Source organism: Ciona intestinalis, chromosome 3 (assembly GCF_000224145.3).
Source record: "Ciona intestinalis chromosome 3, KH, whole genome shotgun sequence".
NCBI lineage: Eukaryota > Metazoa > Chordata > Ascidiacea > Phlebobranchia > Cionidae > Ciona > Ciona intestinalis.
The window spans coordinates 1,919,833-1,937,917 of NC_020168.2; the positions used below are offsets into that span (position 1 = coordinate 1,919,833).

The window sequence follows — 18,085 nt, forward strand, 5'->3', positions numbered from 1 at the left end:
CAACAGCTTCAACTTTCACGTTCATTGTTTGGTGCTAGTAAAGAATCTCCCCCCATCTTATTTGCTAACCACTAACCCCTATAACCACTAACTACTAACCCCTATAACCACTAACCCCCTAACCATCAACACCAAACCCCAACCTAGGGGTTAGTGGTTAGCAAATAAGGTGGGGGGGGGAGATTCTTCACTAGCACCCATTGTTTATACTTCTACGTACGATCGACAAAGATAATATACATAAATAAACAAAACGTTCATTTTTTTAAAGAAAAAAGTATATTGTAAATTATGTCTACTATTTTACGATTACTGCGACCTTGCAACTTTCACCAATATGCTTATAAAGGTGTGCTCCAAATCCCGCAAACTTGTACACACAGCTCACAAGTACGTTTTTGTTTCATGTATTACAGATTATGTAATATGTCTAACTTTCTACTTTTATTTATTAATGTCTATACTATATACGCCTATTGTATGTATGTAATTGTGTGTCAATGCTTTAAATATAAATGAGTGGGTTTATGCATTCAAATGGTGTAAATACAAGGTACTGTATCTGTGCGTCTGTGGGACCATTGGTTACTAGGGTTGGGGTGAGTAGAAACCAGTAGTTTTACTTATGCATGTATATAGACTAAAACTCTTAAGTTGCCCTGCCCTAAATAGCTATACCATATAATGTAAATTTTGTCACCCAAAGATGAATAAGCAATCATTATCAATTAACTACAATTTTTGTTTTTGCACATACAGTGTTTGGCCAAAGGTTTTCAGATCAAAAATTTAAATTACAAGCAATTAGCTACATCGGCACACATTTATAATCAGAATGTCCCAAAAGGTAGTTTCTGTGTTAAATATTTTTACAATTGAAGTAAATTTAATAACCTTGTTAATATTATCTTATGTTTAAATAGACTTATCGTTAAAGAAATAGAAATGAGTGGTAAAATGTTACCTTAATTTCCACTGCACTCTGTGTTCTTAAAAAAGTTCATGGTTCTAAAAAAAAAATATATATACAATTCAACCCTCAACTTTTGATCATAAGTCAGAATTTTGGTTTGCACATGTAAATATTCCCGTATTTGATATTCGACACTGTGTTGGTGGATATCAGTTGTCAAACTGATTGAAAGTCTTATCTATAAGCTGAGCATATTATTCTTATGGTTTTATTTTCTGGTTAGATGTTTCAATTCCATTGGGTTATAGTTAAACACATTTGAGAGCCACTAGTTACCTAATATATTTTAGCCTATTTAACATAATTCTCATTCTTTTAGGTTTTGAAAAGTTCTTTAAACCAAAGAAAGCAAAAGAGGAAGATGAAAAGGGTAAATAGTTTAGTTTATTATCTGCTTATGCTTAAATAAACAACTTTAATAAAGGTAAACAAAAGTCTGAACCACCAAAAATGGAGAACAAAGAAACTAAAAATACAAAGAGTCAGCCAAAACAGAAAAGTAGTGAACAAGATGACTATATGAAAGATGTTGAACAAACTCTTAAAAAGGTTTGAAGTGCTTGTGTATTACATTGATTATCAATGCCCTGTTTCTTTTTGTTAGGTACTAAAAATACAATATTTGTAGGCCCTGCTGTTCGGTCTTTCTCTAGACGATGCAGTTATCATGCTGTTTCTTTGTCTGTATGTTTTTTGCCTTGTGATTGTTGCGTATATAAGTGTGTTGTGATTCGTAGTAAGAGGGAATAGATAATAAATGAATGAATGGAGCTGGGAGAGAAGGAAATACAGTAGATGGAATAAATGAGATTCAAGAGTAAATAAACTGAAAAGGTTGAGTGCTGCCTAAGTTACGTGTTGTTGGGAATACAAGAAACAGGCACAACATTTTAGCTACGGTTATTTAATGGGATCAGCTTCGAGACACTTTCGATAGTTAATTCCAACTAAAAACCCATCCTTCACGAGTAAAAACCTGACAAACTTTTCAATCCATCCTTATTTTTTTCATTATTAAACTAATGTTGTTCTTTTTTTAACTAATCAATATTTCTTCCGTCTATAGTTGTTTTTGGAGGGTCACTTCATTATATTTTGTTTTTATTTTTTCTTCTTATTCAGTGAAACTGTCAAGAAAGTATTGTATATTGTTGGATAAGTTAACTGTTGTTTATCTTTATTTATATAAAAACTAAAATCTCCATTGCCCTTTTCTCAGCTTTTCAAAGATAACCCTGCGTTCAAAGATCCCGATGCAAAAAATAATTTAATCACCATTGCGCTGCTGATTATAGGTGTTCTTGTTTTACACAATTACAATCAACGTAAAACAGAAATAACCTGGAAAGAATTCACAACGCGATTTCTTGCGAATAAAATGGTAAGAGTACATTGTGTAATTTGTAAACAGTTAGAAATATTGTTACTAAGTATATTTCTCTTATAAAAACAGGTAGAAAAAATTGTTGTAAAAGATTCCTCTAGAGCAGAAATAATCGTTTCTTCAATGCCTGGACAAACGGTATGTTATTGCGCTTAAATCTATGTAGTATTTGTTTTCTGACATTTTGTATAATAGTTGACATTTAATATTGGAAGCTTGGATTCGTTGGAGAGGAATTTGGAACATATTCAGAATGAAATGGGTGTTCCAATCTCTGAAAGAGTTTATGTTCAATATGAAAACTCTGTATCTTGGTAAGAATCCAACATTTATTCTAGTAGTAAGCAAGTATAGCCTATAATACTAATACCTCTACTTTTTTGATAGCCAGGCTTATGCCCTGTGTTACTGTCACTGTTTATAATGTTTACATTTTTAACACCATTATTATTAATAATAAACAGGGGCAGAATGTTTTCCACGTACGTCGTGCCAGCTATTAGCATTTTTATAATGTATCGATTTTTAAAACAAGGAATTAACCTTACCCCAAGGACCAAACCAGGAGCTTCAAAAAGTAAAAGTAAGTGACGGTTGTTTAACATGTAAAATGTATCTACTCTTTTCTCTTTTGTACTGTAAACAAGATTTTATTAACAAGAGAGCAAAGCTCTAAAAAGTAAGCACATTTTAAAATACTTTCCTCTTGTTGCTGAAACTTTAAGTTTTAATTAGAGCCCGACCGATATTTTGTAAATTTCAGTTGCCGATAACCGATTTTTTAATGCACCTAAAAATCTTGACTGATTAAAACAAAAAAATCTGATTTAGCTGATAAAAATCAACTAACAGGCTTAATTATTTTTAATTAGTTATTGGTGAACTTGTAATTGGTTAATTTGTAATTTTTTCAAATAAATTTTACCTTCCTTCCATTAAACAAACATTATATTTATTAGCTAATGCAGTTTATTTGTGTATCACGCTGACACGTAAAGACGCGTAAGTGACCTAAAGTAACCTCGACGTTACACGCGCCTGATAAACCTGACATGCGGTGGATGCGTGATCAGACGCTTTGACCTAGTTTAATACGTTAGATTTTTACGAACAAGTTGAATTAGGTATACGAGTGAGTTTACGTTTATGAACAAGCTATCGCTCTGCATTAATTCTTACGTAAACACGTCGTTGGCCGTCTGGTTACTTAGTGCTGATAATATCGGCCATTTTTTGCTCTTGCCGATAATCGGTGAATCACTAAAAATGCGGCCGATATATCGGCTAGCCGATAATCGGTCGTGCTCTAGTTTTAATATTTATATCTGAATTGTATAACTCTGTATTGCATTGATAGTGTTCAACCCATTCTCGGTTGGTGAAACAACAGCACAAGTGATTAAACAGGGAGATATCAAGGTTTCATTTAAAGACGTAGCAGGTTGTGAAGAAGCAAAAATTGAAATCTTGGAATTTGTAAATTTCCTAAAAAATCCAAAGAAGTATGAAGAGCTTGGTGCGAAAATACCAAAGGTAAGGTCGCTTTAAATATGTAAATTAATTAAGCAGAAACATGGTATAGTACCATAATGTTTTTATAGGGTGCAATTTTATCTGGTCCACCAGGTACGGGTAAGACTTTACTTGCAAAAGCAACCGCAGGTGAAGCAAGTGTTCCATTCATCAGTGTTAGTGGATCAGAGTTTCTCGAAATGTTTGTTGGTGTTGGTGCTTCAAGGGTAGGTTGATACATTCTGTCCAATCATAGGTTCTGTTTGATGTATGTGTATTGTTGATAGGTTCGAGACATGTTTACACTGGCAAGGGACAATGCACCTTGCATTTTGTTTATTGATGAAATTGATGCTATTGGTCGAAAACGCTCAGAGAAAGGATTTGGTGGAAATAGCGAAGCTGATCAAACCTTGAACCAGTTGCTTGTAGAAATGGATGGTATGACATTTGTAGTTGCAATAGTACATTCTTCTTGGATGCTTATGTGCCCCAATCAATGTTTTATTGATGAACAGTTGTACTTGGATTTTAAGTTGTATGTTACCACATAGGGAACGTATTTCACAATTGATAGTTGTTTAAACCTAATCATTCTAGTAAATGAATAGAGTTATATTTTATGTCGAGCACCTATCACTGTAGCTCTTGTTTAGGTTTTAACACTGTTGGCACAAATGTGGTTGTCTTGTCTGGTACAAACCGCAGTGATGTACTCGACCCTGCATTGCTACGACCCGGTAGATTTGATCGGCAGATTCATGTTGGGTTACCTGACATTAAAGGAAGATCCTCCATATTTAAAGTTCATCTTAAACCACTAAAAACCGATCTTGATAAAATTGCACTTTCAAGAAAAATGGCAGCAAGAACACCCGGATTTTCCGGTAATAATAACTCTGTGGTTTTAAGTGTTATGCCATTATTTTTGAACTCTTGTTATTGTAAAGTTTCATAATATGATTCGGCATATGGGAAAATATCTGGAGAAATCTATGATTTTAAAAATAAGAGCCAACATTTCAGGACCCACGGCGAGCTACCCTGTTGCAGTGTTGCGTCTAACTTTTTACACAGAACGTTTTTGACTGAGTACTAGTAGTAATGGTGTTGTGTAATCTTTGGTTTATTTACAGGTGCGGACATTGCAAACATTTGTAACGAAGCTGCTTTAATTGCTGCTCGTGAAGCTGCTACTTCAATTGAGGACAAACATTTTGCTTCAGCAATTGAAAGAGTTGTAGCAGGTGAATGATTAATTAGTATTAAGCAATTGTGCTTACTTATTGAAGGTAATAATGAAAAATCCTTTCTTTATTTGGAAATAGGTCTTGAGAAGAAGTCTCAGGTGTTACAACCAAATGAAAAGACGACTGTTGCTTATCATGAAGCTGGCCATGCAGTTGTAAGCTGGTTTCTTGAACATGGTGACCCGCTTCTTAAAGTTTCAATAGTTCCTCGTGGCAAAGGTCTTGGTTATGCTTTATATCAACCAAAAGAACTATACCTTTACACTGCTGAACAAGTAATACAGTAATTTGTATCATGTATGTTTGATTTAAATATTAATGTTGATCACTTTATTAGATTAGAGATCGTATGTGTACTGCTTTGGGGGGCAGGTGTGCAGAAAAGATATTTTTTGATCGTATAACAACTGGAGCGCAAGATGATCTTCAAAAAGTTACGCAGATGGCTTATGCGCAAGTAAGTTTTGCTTTTATATGATCTTGTTTTTTAAATGGTAACTCAGTAAATAATTAAGTTAAAAAATCTGACATCGCATTAAGTAAGTTTGCTTAATTATCTGAAACTGCCTCTTGTTGTGATTTTAAATAGTAGTGTGTGTGCAGGTAACCCAGTATGGAATGAGTGAAACTGTTGGCCAAGTTTCTTTCACAGACAAAGGTAACAGTTTACACAAACCATTCAGTGAAGCCACTGCTCAACTAATAGATGAAGAAGTAAGCTGTAATGTTGTAACCATTGCAGTGGTATGAAATAATTTACATACCTTGTTATTAACACAGGCACGTCGAATTATAAATGAGGCGTATGAAAAAACATTGGCCTTAATTTCAGAGAAAAAAGATTTAATTGAAAAGGTAAGTCCGATAGAATAAAAGCAATTATTATAAACCATTCCGGTAATCTTTGCAGTGGATTGATTAAGGAGCCTGCTTATTTGTATGTTTCAGCTTGCCCAGCGTTTGCTTGAACAAGAACATCTTGAGCGACAAGATTTAGTGGAAATACTTGGAGAACGACCATTTAAAGAAAAATCGACATATGAAGATTTTGTTGAAGGGACTGGTGGGGAGGAGGAGGATGTTGAACTTCCAGAAGGACTTAAAGGATGGAATGATCCTCCTCAAACTACTGAGAAGTCAACAACCTCTGCAGTATAAAACACTTTTGAATAAATCGTTTGTATTGTGCACAAAAATACAAATACATTCGTGTTAGAATGTGAGCAGGCAACTAGGTAAAAATATGCAACATGATTATAAAAACTTATAAAAATATAAAATGCATATATGTATGCTAAAATTTCATTTGATTGTTCGAATTATAGAAAACTAGCAATATCTCTTTAAATCCAAGTTTGTTGCCACCCTTCAACATCTCCAACTTCATCATATATCTCACCAGATGCCTTTCTCATTAACACTGGAGTTTCTGAAGCTGAAGAATGTAAGCAGACATCAGTGTTCTTGTCACATGCAACTAATACATGAGACTTTTTAATTTTTTGCGGCATATTATTTTCCCTTCTTTCCTTTTTCCTTGGTGGTCTTACAGGAGACACACGACCTGATTTCATACTTTTGCTTCTCGGTTTAGCTTTCGGTTTGTCTTTTAAATACTCTTCTGTAGGTTCTGCATACTCTCTTTGTGGTATTTCTGTTTGAACTGCATCAATTTCCTCACTGTGTATGATCACAGAAGTTTCATTATATTCTTTTAAATGTGTCTCTTCTTCAACAATTACATCAACTTGGGGAACATGTGGTTTAGGTCGTGATAAATTTGATGCGGAGTTCAGTTTCACTAGGAAAGGTTGTGCTTGAGATGTTGAGACTTTCCTTAACTTTGATCGTGGAGCATAGAATATTTTACAACGATCATCTATGAAACATTCCACAGCACGGCCTTTATTCCGATCATTTCTCACAACCGTGTTATAAACCTAAAACAGAATTATTAGGATTTTTAAACTAATTGGTATGACACGTACTTCTTGAAATGACTTAAGTTGTTCTTTTGTAAGGAAAAATATTTCACTGGTTTCTGCTTGTTTGCATACTGTCCACTCTGGACGAACAGGAAGCCATTCTTCAACCATATCTTTATTGTCGTAACAGCAACAACACAGAATTTTAGAAGCAGCAGGGTAAGCATGTGCTGTGTATGTTCGCATTTTATGCACAGCCAGGTAGTAAGTAGAACAAAAAATACAACCCATGATGTTTAAAATCAATTCCGTGGACAGCAGCACATAATACCTAATAAGTAAACATTTAAATCAAATTTACATTTTTTTTAAATTTCAACTTACTGATAAAAATTAAGGCTTTCATCCTTTTCTTGCAAATTTAACACAATTCCAGGAATTAGAAATAGAAAAACGTTCTCAGTAACATACACAAGATAGAACCTACATGTAAAAATTTTTTTTTTTTAAGTGTCTGGTGCAGTGGGGAACAAATCAAATTTACCAAAACATAAAGCAGTACGGTTGGTCCAAGAATGCATGATAGTATGGCCTCACGTGTATAAATATACACATCAGACTTGCATGGAATACAGACATGAAATCATGGCTAAGAAAGATGTATGCTCGATATTTATAATCAGCTTGTTGTAATTGCCGAGATACCTGAATATAATGTGAAAGTTAATAGGCATAATGGATATGACTTTTATATAGATATGTATGTATCTCAAGCCCAACCTTGCTAAAATCCGGATACCATTGAAAGATATGGTAGCATAAGAAGACACACCAGTGGATGACAATTGGAATGAAAATGTACCATGAAAAGAAGATAGTAAAAAATACAAAGGCGAGGATCCTTGCTGCCAGGAAACTACCTTTATAAATCTAAATAAGACTTTCATTAAGGAAAGAAACTTTATAATTTCATTAACCATTACCGTAATGAACAAAAGTTGAGGCCATTCCAGTCTTGTATTAAAAGCTCTTGAATGTAAAAGTGTTCGATCAACCATCCATTGATCAGCTTCATTGTCTTTTCTTGTTTTGTCATAACGAACAACTCCACCACATAATGATATGTATGACAACACAGCAGATATGTATTGAATTACATGGGTTTCTTGGTAATAAGCGATCAAATACAGATTAATTAACAGCTGAAAAGGATATTTGTTAAAATTCATTATTATTATCTATAATAGTTTCTTTGTTTGGATACCTGTGGTAGAGATTCAAGCATACTCTCCGACAATTTGAGTTTGTTTAGATGGGCAAGCCACTGTTCTCGAGTAAGTCTCTTCCACCAGTTTGACTTCCCAGGTTTTTCCTGTTCAACGCTGACTGGCGCCAAAGAGCCCATACTTCTTGAAAGGTTTGTATTGGAAACTAAATGGCTTCCTTGTTCAGATATGTTCTGATGGTAACATATAAAATTGTTATTGTTAAACAAAACTACAACATACTACATAAACCTTTTATTAACTACTAATAGTATGAAGAACATACATAAACCTATCTATTTTAGTATTTTTGTATACACCTTGTCATCATTTCTGCAGTAATTATCTATATCATTCAAGCTTGATAAGGAAGCTCCTCTTGATCGCTCCAATGTCGTTGGTTCATACCATTCAGCTGCTGTTCTTCTATCATTCTTACCCACTCCTCTATAAAAAAAAGTAGATAAATATTGCTTAATGTACATGGTTACTATTTTACCCAAGCAAGTATTGCAGGTTATGCTGATGTGTAAGGTGCTTGTTAAAAACATACCTGTAGCATACTGTATCATTAAGGCATTATAACTATGAATACTAAAAATGTTGTGCTTCGCTTAAAAAATTGAATAAATAATTTGTTTGCCACAAGCAGATTTAAATTTACAACATTGGTTAATGTATTAAGTAGGTCCCAATTAAAACCACAGAATGTGAGGGACTAAAAGTAGCTTATCATTTTATTTAAACTTACATGTATGATATATACAACTAGTTTTACGCACCTGATATGATCCAACCAGTTTCGAAGGTAGTTGTACGACAGTTGACAGTGGTACCAGATAATGGTTAATTGGAATGGTATATTTAATGCAGTTCGAAGCACTATCATTTTCCATGGAACAGATTTGCCATATGCTTTCTTTAGAAAGTTGTATTCAAGTACAGCCATTAGTATTGATGGAAGGACAATAAAACAAATTGACAAACCAAACGCATAGTACCACTCTCGCATGTAATACATCCCTGCAATGGATTTTTGTTATTTCTAACTACCGATATACGGTAAACAAGTAACGCGTATAAACATACAAAGTAGATAAGCATACTTACTGAGAGTAATAATGTCGGTGACGATATCAGCGAAGTATATGACAGTTGTTCCAAACATAAAAGCAAATTCAATGAACAGAAGCCAGCGAGTTGGTATTTCCGGAAAATAGCAGCATTTCGGTTTTCTCTTCGACATATTTACTTGTCGTTTCTTTGCTTTCAATACGCCCTGAAACAAACATTCGTCTATTCGTAGTGTACAAGTTCGATTGTCCAGTCGTCCGGAGAAGTACGGCTGCGAACTTATTTTTTTTCGCGTTCTCTCACAATCGTAAAAAAATCGTCCGTGTGTCGTGATATATTTGTTCCGACCATCAGCGTGCGACCATCAGCATGCGGAACAAATACATCACGACACCGGCGTACTGTTCGCACTTCCTCATGGGTTGGTCCGTACAGTACATTCCATGGTTGAACTAAATAAGGTTAAATGTGGTTTTGGTTGGACGAAAACAGTCAAAAAAGTCAGGGACAATACATTTCTGTGACTTGAATGTATGTAACTTAATATACACTTCTGGGTCTTGGCAACGACAGTTGTCAAATAGTTGGATGGGGAAGATGGGACACTTTTTAATTTTTTTTTTTTTTCGTTTCTTTTGTTAGTAAACTGAAAACAGTTAAAGAGTTATAAACTCGTATCGTCCCGATTTTCATAAAAATGAATTATTTAAAATAAGATCGGGATATTTCGTAGTAAAGATGTCCCATCTTACCTCACACTACTATATACGGCCCTTTCTATTAGTTAGTTACTTTCTGATCGTATTTTAAACAATTAACAACGGTTTGTCGGAGTCGTGACGATATGATTATTTATTTCTTTAAATGTTCTTTGTTTACTCCCAAACAGGACGAGCAAAGATAATGAAAAGGTGTTCCATCTTTTCCACCCTACTATATATTCATAAATTGTAGACTAAATTTTCAGATTCAAAACCGCATAATTAGCGAGCAAGTAACCCACATCTTATTTTGTTTGTCAGAAACGTTTTGTTCAAATACCTTTTTCTGCAATTCAACAATGCGACACATATTTATTCAAGAGACAATTCAAATATCAGCATGGCAGTGTATTTTCCTATCACCTTTTAGGGTAAATAATTTAAAATTAGTTTTTCAACTCTTGATTTAACGGATTGTTATCTTGTTCCACACCATTCTTATCCTCAATGTCCGTTTCTTTTGCCTCTTCTTGAGCATTTTCTTTTTCCTCTAGAAAACCTTCTTTCTTCTTATCCTCCAATTCCCCTGCACGTGCCCGCCTTGTGTTCATGTTGGGCAATAGATGAGCGGGTACGGGCACACCAACCATATTGAGGAAGTGCATTCGTTCATGGTTGTTCATGTAAAGACGGGAAGAAAATGTTCCTTTCCATCCACAGAGCAGCAATTCACAGCCAACATCTGCATTTCTGTACAAAAGCAACAAGAAAGTTTATATTTCTGTGTTGTTTAAAATTTAGGTTTAAATGTGTCACAGTCACACACATTACATAGAGCGTTGTGCGGTATGCCACCTATGTCTTCATTATAGGTATGTGTGTTCTTTGTAAATGGTAGTAAGCTGTAATTGTTAATACCCATTGTTTAAACAGCTGCATTGGTGATAATTTGTAAGCGGAAACAAGAGGAATGAAATAGGGTTGCCCAGCCAGGCGAATAATTGAGTGAAATATTTCTCAACTTACTCATTTTCAGGTTCATACTTGTAAATCATGCTTCCAGGGGCTGAAAGGTAAAACATTTGTTAAAAACGAAGTTTCATTTAAAAAATCATTAGCCACAACAGTATACACAGCTTTAAATATCCATCATAAATAAAGCTGCTGAGTTTTTGTGTTTAACACCCCGCATACCAAGATTTTTGAGATTGTCACGCAGTTCCTCAGATAATTCATCATACTTTGGTTGATCTTCCAAAAGAAATTTTGTGACGTCACAAATTTTAATTGGAATTACTCTTGCACTCATGAAAGGTTCAATGCATTCGCTTCCCTGTGAATAAAAAAGATGTGAAAAATTAAAGTATGTTTTACATTTATTTTACTCATCCTGTTGCACAACTCGTTACTTATGCATATTTTGAATGCAATAATTAACAAACATAACTTTTTATAATATATATATATTTGGTATTGTAGGACACTGGTCAGAGCATTTGCCTGGTAAACAGAGGGTAAAAGGTTTAAAGCTGGATACTGCCAATGTTGCAGCATGTGTGTCCTTGGTCAAGACCTATAACGGAAATTTGGTTTAACACTGTGGTCGCTGATGGGATGTCCAGACTCTCAGCCATAAAAAAGTAACAGTTTAAAATGTATTCTTACATCTTGCACCAATCTAAATTCACATTCAAGGTCATTTTGAGTATTTGCAGACCGACTAAAAACACGAACTCCTGTGTTGATCACCTGTAAAAATCAAACATTAGTGGACTTGATCAGTAAGTGTTTTAATCTTGTACAGCCAGCTACACAAATTTACTAGTAGTTACATTATTTAAATACAGGATAAAGCATCATGTGTTATTTTAGATTTATAGGTAAACAAAATTTGAACAGTTTACTCACTTTTACATAATTAATGTTATTTTCAATGATGTTTTTAACAAGTTTTGACACAAAATAAAGTTGTTTTTTCTTTCCATTAGTGGTTCTGCTCAAGATTTGATTCACTGGAAAATCTTTTAAACCAAAGAACGACCTTGATAGAAGATAAATGCATAAAAAGAGCTGTAAAATTTCTGAGAAAGTGATTACTGTTTGTGATAGCCACCACCTGTCCACCAAAGCAAGACTATGTATTTACTATAGTTTATAAGTACCTGCGTAACTCCAAATGTGTAAAATAATTCGATTCTTTGCAGGGTTGAAAACCAATAAGAGATATTTTACAGCCAACACGTTGCTAAAAAAAGCCTTGTAGCTAAAATTATTTCCTTTAACTAAAACCAACGCATTTTATAAGTACACAACAATTGAACTTACACAATCTGTGATGATGTTGCCTCATCTTCTGAAGTTAGAAAGACAAACGGATCTTCTTTGAAACCTGGCTCCCACTTCCTTTTCTTCCTCGGAGGAGCTTGTCTGTTTGAAGCAGAGGTGGTTAGAGGAGGTTGCTTATCCTTTAAACTTTAAAAAGGCAAATATACACCGCTGTTCTAGCACATAGAACACATTGTCTTGTTTTACTCGTTTGCTATGCTAAAACTACCGCGTATATTTGCAACCAATAATTCAATATCTAGATTTACTACAGTAAATGGGAACTTAACATTATTGAGTAACTTTAAGGCTCTGGCACAATGAATTACTATTTATGTAGATGAAACATTGGAGTTTAATAAAATGTAATTATCTACATAAATTTACTAAGCCAAAAGATCAGTTTCACCAGAATAAATATTTTAAACCAGGTAAAAAAATGAACACAAAATTTTTAAAAACACAATTAAATTAGATGAACATTTACGCTGTTGTTTCTGATCCACTCTTTTCCACAACCTCAGCTTCACATTTTAATTCATCTTTCTGCCATGGCAATGGTTTCTTCTTTCTCAGCACAGCAACAAAGAATCCACCAGTGTCTTGTTGGTGTGGAAGCAATCGCATGCTATGAGGTACAAATTGTTTAAACACAGACTATTCATAAAGAAAACAAAATGACATTGTGTTCTATAGTGCAAGTTTAATGCATAAAAATTAACATAAATGTTATTTGGAATAAATTTAAAAAATAAATAAATCTAAATGCATATATTAATATAATGGGGATGGGTATCTACATTATATGTATGAGGTAATACACTTAGAAATGGGCAAACTCTGGTCAACATACTAGGTTCCCTGGGCGGTTGTGTCGATATGGAATGATGAAGTATAATAGCAACCCACTTACCATCTTTCTAAGTGCATTGCTTCCATCACATCTTGACCACCAGGTGGGAACATGGAGTAAGATATATTTTTCTTCTTCTCAGGAACTTGGTCATGTGTATCGTACCAGTTCATATCACTGTCCATCACTCTCCAGCTTGAAACACCAGGACTCCACTTCAAGCCTGATTTAAACAAAAGACAAATGCAACAAGAATGACAACCATATTTACTGAAAAACCAAATTTACTTTTCTTTTTAACAATGAATGTATGAAGAAATAAATAAGTAGTAAAAAATTCACCAAACTTATAACTTAAAGAGAAAAGACAAATTACAATTGGTGTACACAATATAGACATTACTAGGCTGAATCCACAACTCAAATTGAAATTGTAGATACAGCTCTGTATAGTCTATCTGTACACCATTATAAAACTTGAATTCAATTCCTTTTAAACAGTACGAGTTTAGGAAGTTATTCAAACTTAGTAACCTTACCTGGTAAACTAACTGAAACAAGCTCTACGGCACCACCACAGTGATGAATGGCAGCAGCAACAACTGCTTCATCTTCAATTGGATTCAACGAACATGTTGAATATACAAGTTGACCACCACTGGCTAGAAGTTCCAACCCACGGAGAAGTATTCGATACTGGGTTCTAAATTATATTGTTTTTGCTATTACTATAGGTCACATCTGCTTATTGGTGTGCTCATAGGACTGTTAAAGTGATAGACTGCAAGATTAAATAATAATCTTGTCTCTCTGAAACAATTAAAATAACCATAAACATCTTATATACTGAATACCTAATTTGTTACTGTTTCTTGATACAATTGTTCACAAAATGACCTCCCGTCCTCCCAGTTCCAATATCCATTAAAACACAAGCTCATATAGTTCATAGTTATTACAGAGTACACCTTACCTATGTAAATAGATAGCATTAGCTTGATTCCACTTGACCCAAACATCTGTGTTTTTTCTCATTGTTCCATCACCTGAACATGGAACATCACACAGAATACGATCGTAACGAAGAAGTATATCTTTGCCATCATCCTAAAATTATTGTTTTACTTTCCAAATACTCAGCACTATAGCAGTGGTTATCCCACCTGCCTATAATCCATAGATTATAGGTTCAATGCTGTTACCATTGTGGGTGTATGTGTTCATGGGCAATACAAGTAACAGCAATTGCTGAACCGGTACGAGGTGTATGAAACATAGCATCTGTGTAATAACGACTGTTGTTTCCAGAGACATGTGGCAACACGTCACATTCCTCCATTCGTTAATATGTTTATTAAAATTAAAATTAGACATACTTTATGTAAGATTGGTATTTAATCATTTGTAAAGGTGAGTAAAATATTATAAACAAAAACAGATTATCCTAGAAAAAAACAAGGACAATACAAAATCTTTCATTAGCATTTTAGTTACTTAACGTCCGGACCCGTTGCACATTTGGTTAGTGCTCGTCTCCAACCCACAGGCTATGGGTTCAAGGATTGTCATTGCTACAATTGTGGGTGTCCTTGGGCAAGACACTTTACAGCAATTGCTCTAACCCAGTGGTCACTAATGGGTTGTCCAAATTTTTAGCCATACATTATAAAAAAATAAATTACAAAAAACAAATACCCACAAAGTTACATACGTGTAACTCATGGTACGAGGTGTATGAAACAGAACATTCGTATTATAAAGACTGTTGTTTTCCTGCCACGCGGGGGTAAAGCAAGTTACATTCATTCATTCAACCAAAATGTGCTGATGTGCATATGACAATATTAACTGGTAATTTATTTGACATAAAAAAATAAAATACTCACATTTTTGATGAATATTTCAGGAAAATTTGAAGCATCATGATTCACAATGAGTGTGGATGGACTGTGCAGTCTTCCTATCTGATGTACAAGCATGTAACACCGCTTGTTGTCTTTGTCATTCGCCACACATATTCCCTCTGTTAGAATGAAAAATAATTCTTTTTAAAAAATTCATGAATACTGTTTGAAAGCAAATAACTTAATAATAAATAACCACCCCATAAGTAATGCAAAAATTACATACTACTTCCTCTACCAACTTTTTAACTCTAGGATGACTTATATATCACATCGGTTACATTATGAACAAAATCTGACTGTTGAGTTAAATTAACTTAAATTGTTCTATCCTGGTCTTATTTCATAGTTGCAAGTAACCAAACTATTTTCATCTCTGCTTCAACAAACCTGGAATTGAATTATTTTCATCTCTGTGAAGTAACTCTACTATCTGAGCAGTTTTGGATCCAGGAGCAGCACACATGTCCAACACTTTATGATGTGAATGGACATCTAGCAACAACGGTGGAATCATACTCACAGCTTCTTGTCTTGTTATGTGGCCCTGCATCATAATTAGTTTTTATAAACTTTGTAAACCAGTGAAGGAATAAGGACAAGAACAATTTTTCACCAAGACTAGATGCAATAATAAAATGATGACTTTTCTGTAACAATTACAATTAAAGAAATATTACAAGAAATCATATAAAAATTAGAGATGACTACAGCCAGTAGTCAGCAATTAAAAAAGCTTTATGTAACTTACACTTTCAGATTCTGCGATTAGAAATGTGTGAAAATTCTGCAGTTGAGGAACTTTACGTATCTGCCCTCTGTTCAAATCAGTCTGCCATGCCAAGTCATCCGGGTACCTTGTGTACAAGATCGCATCATTTACTGTCAGATTTACGTATGATGCATGTGCAAAACTTCAGTGTATACATATACAGACGCTGTATACAGGTCATACATAATTGGAACTGAAATATCACACAGCTGTGGATATATTCATTCATTATACTAAAGTATTCATTATTACCATGACAATGGAACTGGTGGTTTCACAGTGTCATCTCCTATTTTAAGCTCAGTAAGATCTTCGAAGTGATTTCGTTTCATGTTCTTGAGAAGTTGTTTTGCGTGCCTGTTATTCGATGACACAAAATAAAATAAACACACTTTTGTTTAATTAATTTATAATTAAAACATGAATAGGAAAATTTACAAACCGTTTGTATCCTGTAATTCGAAACACTGCAGGTAATGGTTGCTTCATTGCATTCAGGAATTCTTCAAATTGAGAAATGTCAAAGCACTTTTGTTCCTACAATTTAATAATAAATATTAAACAGTATTAAAATAATAAAGAAAAAATAAGAGTGCGATAAGTAACCTGTAATAGCTACTGATATATGTATACTTAACCTACAAATGACCCATCCAACCTTAAATATTTCTTCGCAAATTGGTTTGCTTTTCATTGAACTGCAACCATAGCGAACTTAATGAATGAATGTAACCTACTTTATCCTCGCGTAGTCGGAAAACGAGTCGTTATAACACGGGTTTAACACCTCGTGCCAGCTTACGAGTTACCATGTATGTTATTTGTGGGTGATTTTTTTTATGTATGACTGATAATTTGGACAACCCATCAATGACCACTGGGAGCAATTGCCGTTAAGTGTCTTGCCCAAGAACACATACGCCCACAATGATAGCAGCGACAAGCCTTGAACCCATTATCTCTGGGTTACAGGCAGGCGCGCTAATCACTATGCCACGGCGCCGACTAAACTAACAATAAACAGACATTTTTACAAGATGGAATATAAACTAAAATTTGAAACAATCTCAAATAACATATATATATATATATTAATATGCAGAAAAGTTCATCCATGCATCCAATTAGCTTGTACAAACACACCTTGTAATAATGTTCATATTTTTCATTTTCCTTTTTAATGTCTTTGTAATGACCCTGTAAAACAAAATAAACAAGTCTAATCTTGTCCAGACTGTAAAACAAAATAAACAAGTCTAATCTTGTCCAGACTTGCCCTATTGCAACAATTATGACCTCATTCCAATTTTTAACAAAGAAAGAAGCAGGTACAACTGTTTAATTTCCTGTCACAGTCAAGACAATCTATCCCTTTTTTTCTGCAGTACAATTAACTAAAATTCCTTTAAAAGATTGTGCACCTAGCAATTACAAAATCTAAAGCTCTATTTCAGCATTTTAACTAACCGCACCTAACTAAGGCACCAACAAAACAACAAAATTTCACTTCTTAAATTGTAGATGTGCTTTTCAAAATTTATTTCTTACCCGTTCTTTTCGTTCTCCTTTCAATTGAAATTTTTTTCGACGGCGGCCCATCTTCAGTTCACTATTTCTTATTCAACTACAAGGTAATGTAAGGATCATTCAATGTAAGTAAAAGCACAGCAGTATTCTAAAACTTTAAAACGATGTTCAACTGCATAAAATTTTATTTCAATTATTCTTAATGACAGAATTTTATAATTAAACAAAATAAAATGATGTCAGATTAATTGGAGAAAAAAACAAATAGTGTAGTTGTTATAATCAAATTGCTACCAAAATATATTCAAGGGTCCAAGGGACTGCTGTTATACTATTATAAGCACAAATTTTGAAAGCCCAAAATAGAAAAGATTAGTACATGCATAGTGGTGTGATAAATACAACAGTCTAAATCAAATGTTTCTGCCTAAATTTGCTTTGGTTTAGTTCAACAATATTATATATAAATTGCTTTGGTTTAGTTCAACAATATTATAGCATAACTTAACACTAATGAAGGCAAATGCTTTAAAATACAACAAAAACTGTATGAGGAATGAGGGGATAATTCACAAGTAAACATTGATTCTGTGATCAACTAAGTAAATTATTTTCACATA

The 18,085-nt window shown here is 34.0% G+C and overlaps 3 protein-coding genes across 3 annotated transcripts; 1 reads left to right on the forward strand and 2 right to left on the reverse strand.

Moving 5' to 3' along the window:
* Positions 1–260: 260 nt before the first annotated feature.
* Positions 261–6,422, forward strand: LOC100182433 (AFG3-like protein 2). The gene is made up of 18 exons (XM_002132102.5): positions 261–390; positions 760–847; positions 1,293–1,343; positions 1,398–1,522; positions 2,193–2,354; positions 2,427–2,495; positions 2,553–2,671; positions 2,822–2,940; positions 3,715–3,890; positions 3,959–4,096; positions 4,157–4,310; positions 4,526–4,756; positions 5,006–5,116; positions 5,198–5,394; positions 5,457–5,576; positions 5,723–5,833; positions 5,900–5,974; positions 6,068–6,422. Exons 1-18 carry the CDS (start codon positions 292–294, stop codon positions 6,275–6,277), a joined length of 2,355 nt encoding a protein of 784 aa, XP_002132138.1. The 5' UTR covers positions 261–291; the 3' UTR covers positions 6,278–6,422.
* LOC100183252 lies at positions 6,283–9,732 on the reverse strand. The gene is made up of 10 exons (XM_002127092.5): positions 9,420–9,732; positions 9,092–9,332; positions 8,630–8,756; positions 8,309–8,503; positions 8,028–8,246; positions 7,825–7,974; positions 7,589–7,749; positions 7,429–7,527; positions 7,108–7,375; positions 6,283–7,059 (listed from the first exon to the last, which is right to left on the reverse strand). The coding sequence occupies exons 1-10, from the start codon at positions 9,553–9,555 to the stop codon at positions 6,463–6,465; spliced, it is 2,193 nt and encodes a 730-aa protein (XP_002127128.2). The 5' UTR covers positions 9,556–9,732; the 3' UTR covers positions 6,283–6,462.
* Positions 9,733–10,435: 703 nt separating this feature from the next.
* LOC100184803 (tRNA (cytosine(34)-C(5))-methyltransferase) lies at positions 10,436–17,639 on the reverse strand. Its single transcript, XM_018817924.2, has 17 exons — positions 17,487–17,639; positions 17,082–17,135; positions 16,381–16,475; positions 16,191–16,295; positions 15,918–16,023; positions 15,557–15,713; positions 15,149–15,285; positions 14,236–14,369; positions 13,802–13,965; positions 13,323–13,485; positions 12,897–13,037; positions 12,410–12,511; positions 11,993–12,125; positions 11,750–11,833; positions 11,279–11,417; positions 11,111–11,150; positions 10,436–10,834 (listed from the first exon to the last, which is right to left on the reverse strand). Exons 1-17 carry the CDS (start codon positions 17,535–17,537, stop codon positions 10,531–10,533), a joined length of 2,109 nt encoding a protein of 702 aa, XP_018673469.1. The 5' UTR covers positions 17,538–17,639; the 3' UTR covers positions 10,436–10,530.
* Between the last annotated feature and the right edge of the window lie 446 nt (positions 17,640–18,085).

What these genes read in the sequence shown, in the direction of transcription:
- LOC100182433 (XM_002132102.5), top strand. Translation starts at nt 292, where the DNA reads ATGTCTACTATTTTACGATTACTGCGACCTTGCAACTTTCACCAATAT. An exon ending in AAAAGAGGAAGATGAAAAGG is followed by an intron (nt 1,344 to 1,397) that starts GTAAATAGTTTA and finishes ACTTTAATAAAG; the next exon opens with GTAAACAAAAGTCTGAACCA. An exon ending in CTCAACTAATAGATGAAGAA is followed by an intron (nt 5,834 to 5,899) that starts GTAAGCTGTAAT and finishes TTATTAACACAG; the next exon opens with GCACGTCGAATTATAAATGA.
- LOC100183252 (XM_002127092.5), bottom strand. Translation starts at nt 9,555, where the DNA reads ATGTCGAAGAGAAAACCGAAATGCTGCTATTTTCCGGAAATACCAACT. An exon ending in ACTGCAGAAATGATGACAAG is followed by an intron (nt 8,504 to 8,629) that starts GTGTATACAAAA and finishes TGTTACCATCAG; the next exon opens with AACATATCTGAACAAGGAAG. An exon ending in GGTATCCGGATTTTAGCAAG is followed by an intron (nt 7,750 to 7,824) that starts GTTGGGCTTGAG and finishes CATTATATTCAG; the next exon opens with GTATCTCGGCAATTACAACA.
- LOC100184803 (XM_018817924.2), bottom strand. Translation starts at nt 17,537, where the DNA reads ATGGGCCGCCGTCGAAAAAAATTTCAATTGAAAGGAGAACGAAAAGAA. An exon ending in TGAAAATAATTCAATTCCAG is followed by an intron (nt 15,286 to 15,556) that starts GTTTGTTGAAGC and finishes TCATTCTAACAG; the next exon opens with AGGGAATATGTGTGGCGAAT. An exon ending in TGTTTCAGTTAGTTTACCAG is followed by an intron (nt 13,486 to 13,801) that starts GTAAGGTTACTA and finishes TGTTTAAATCAG; the next exon opens with GCTTGAAGTGGAGTCCTGGT.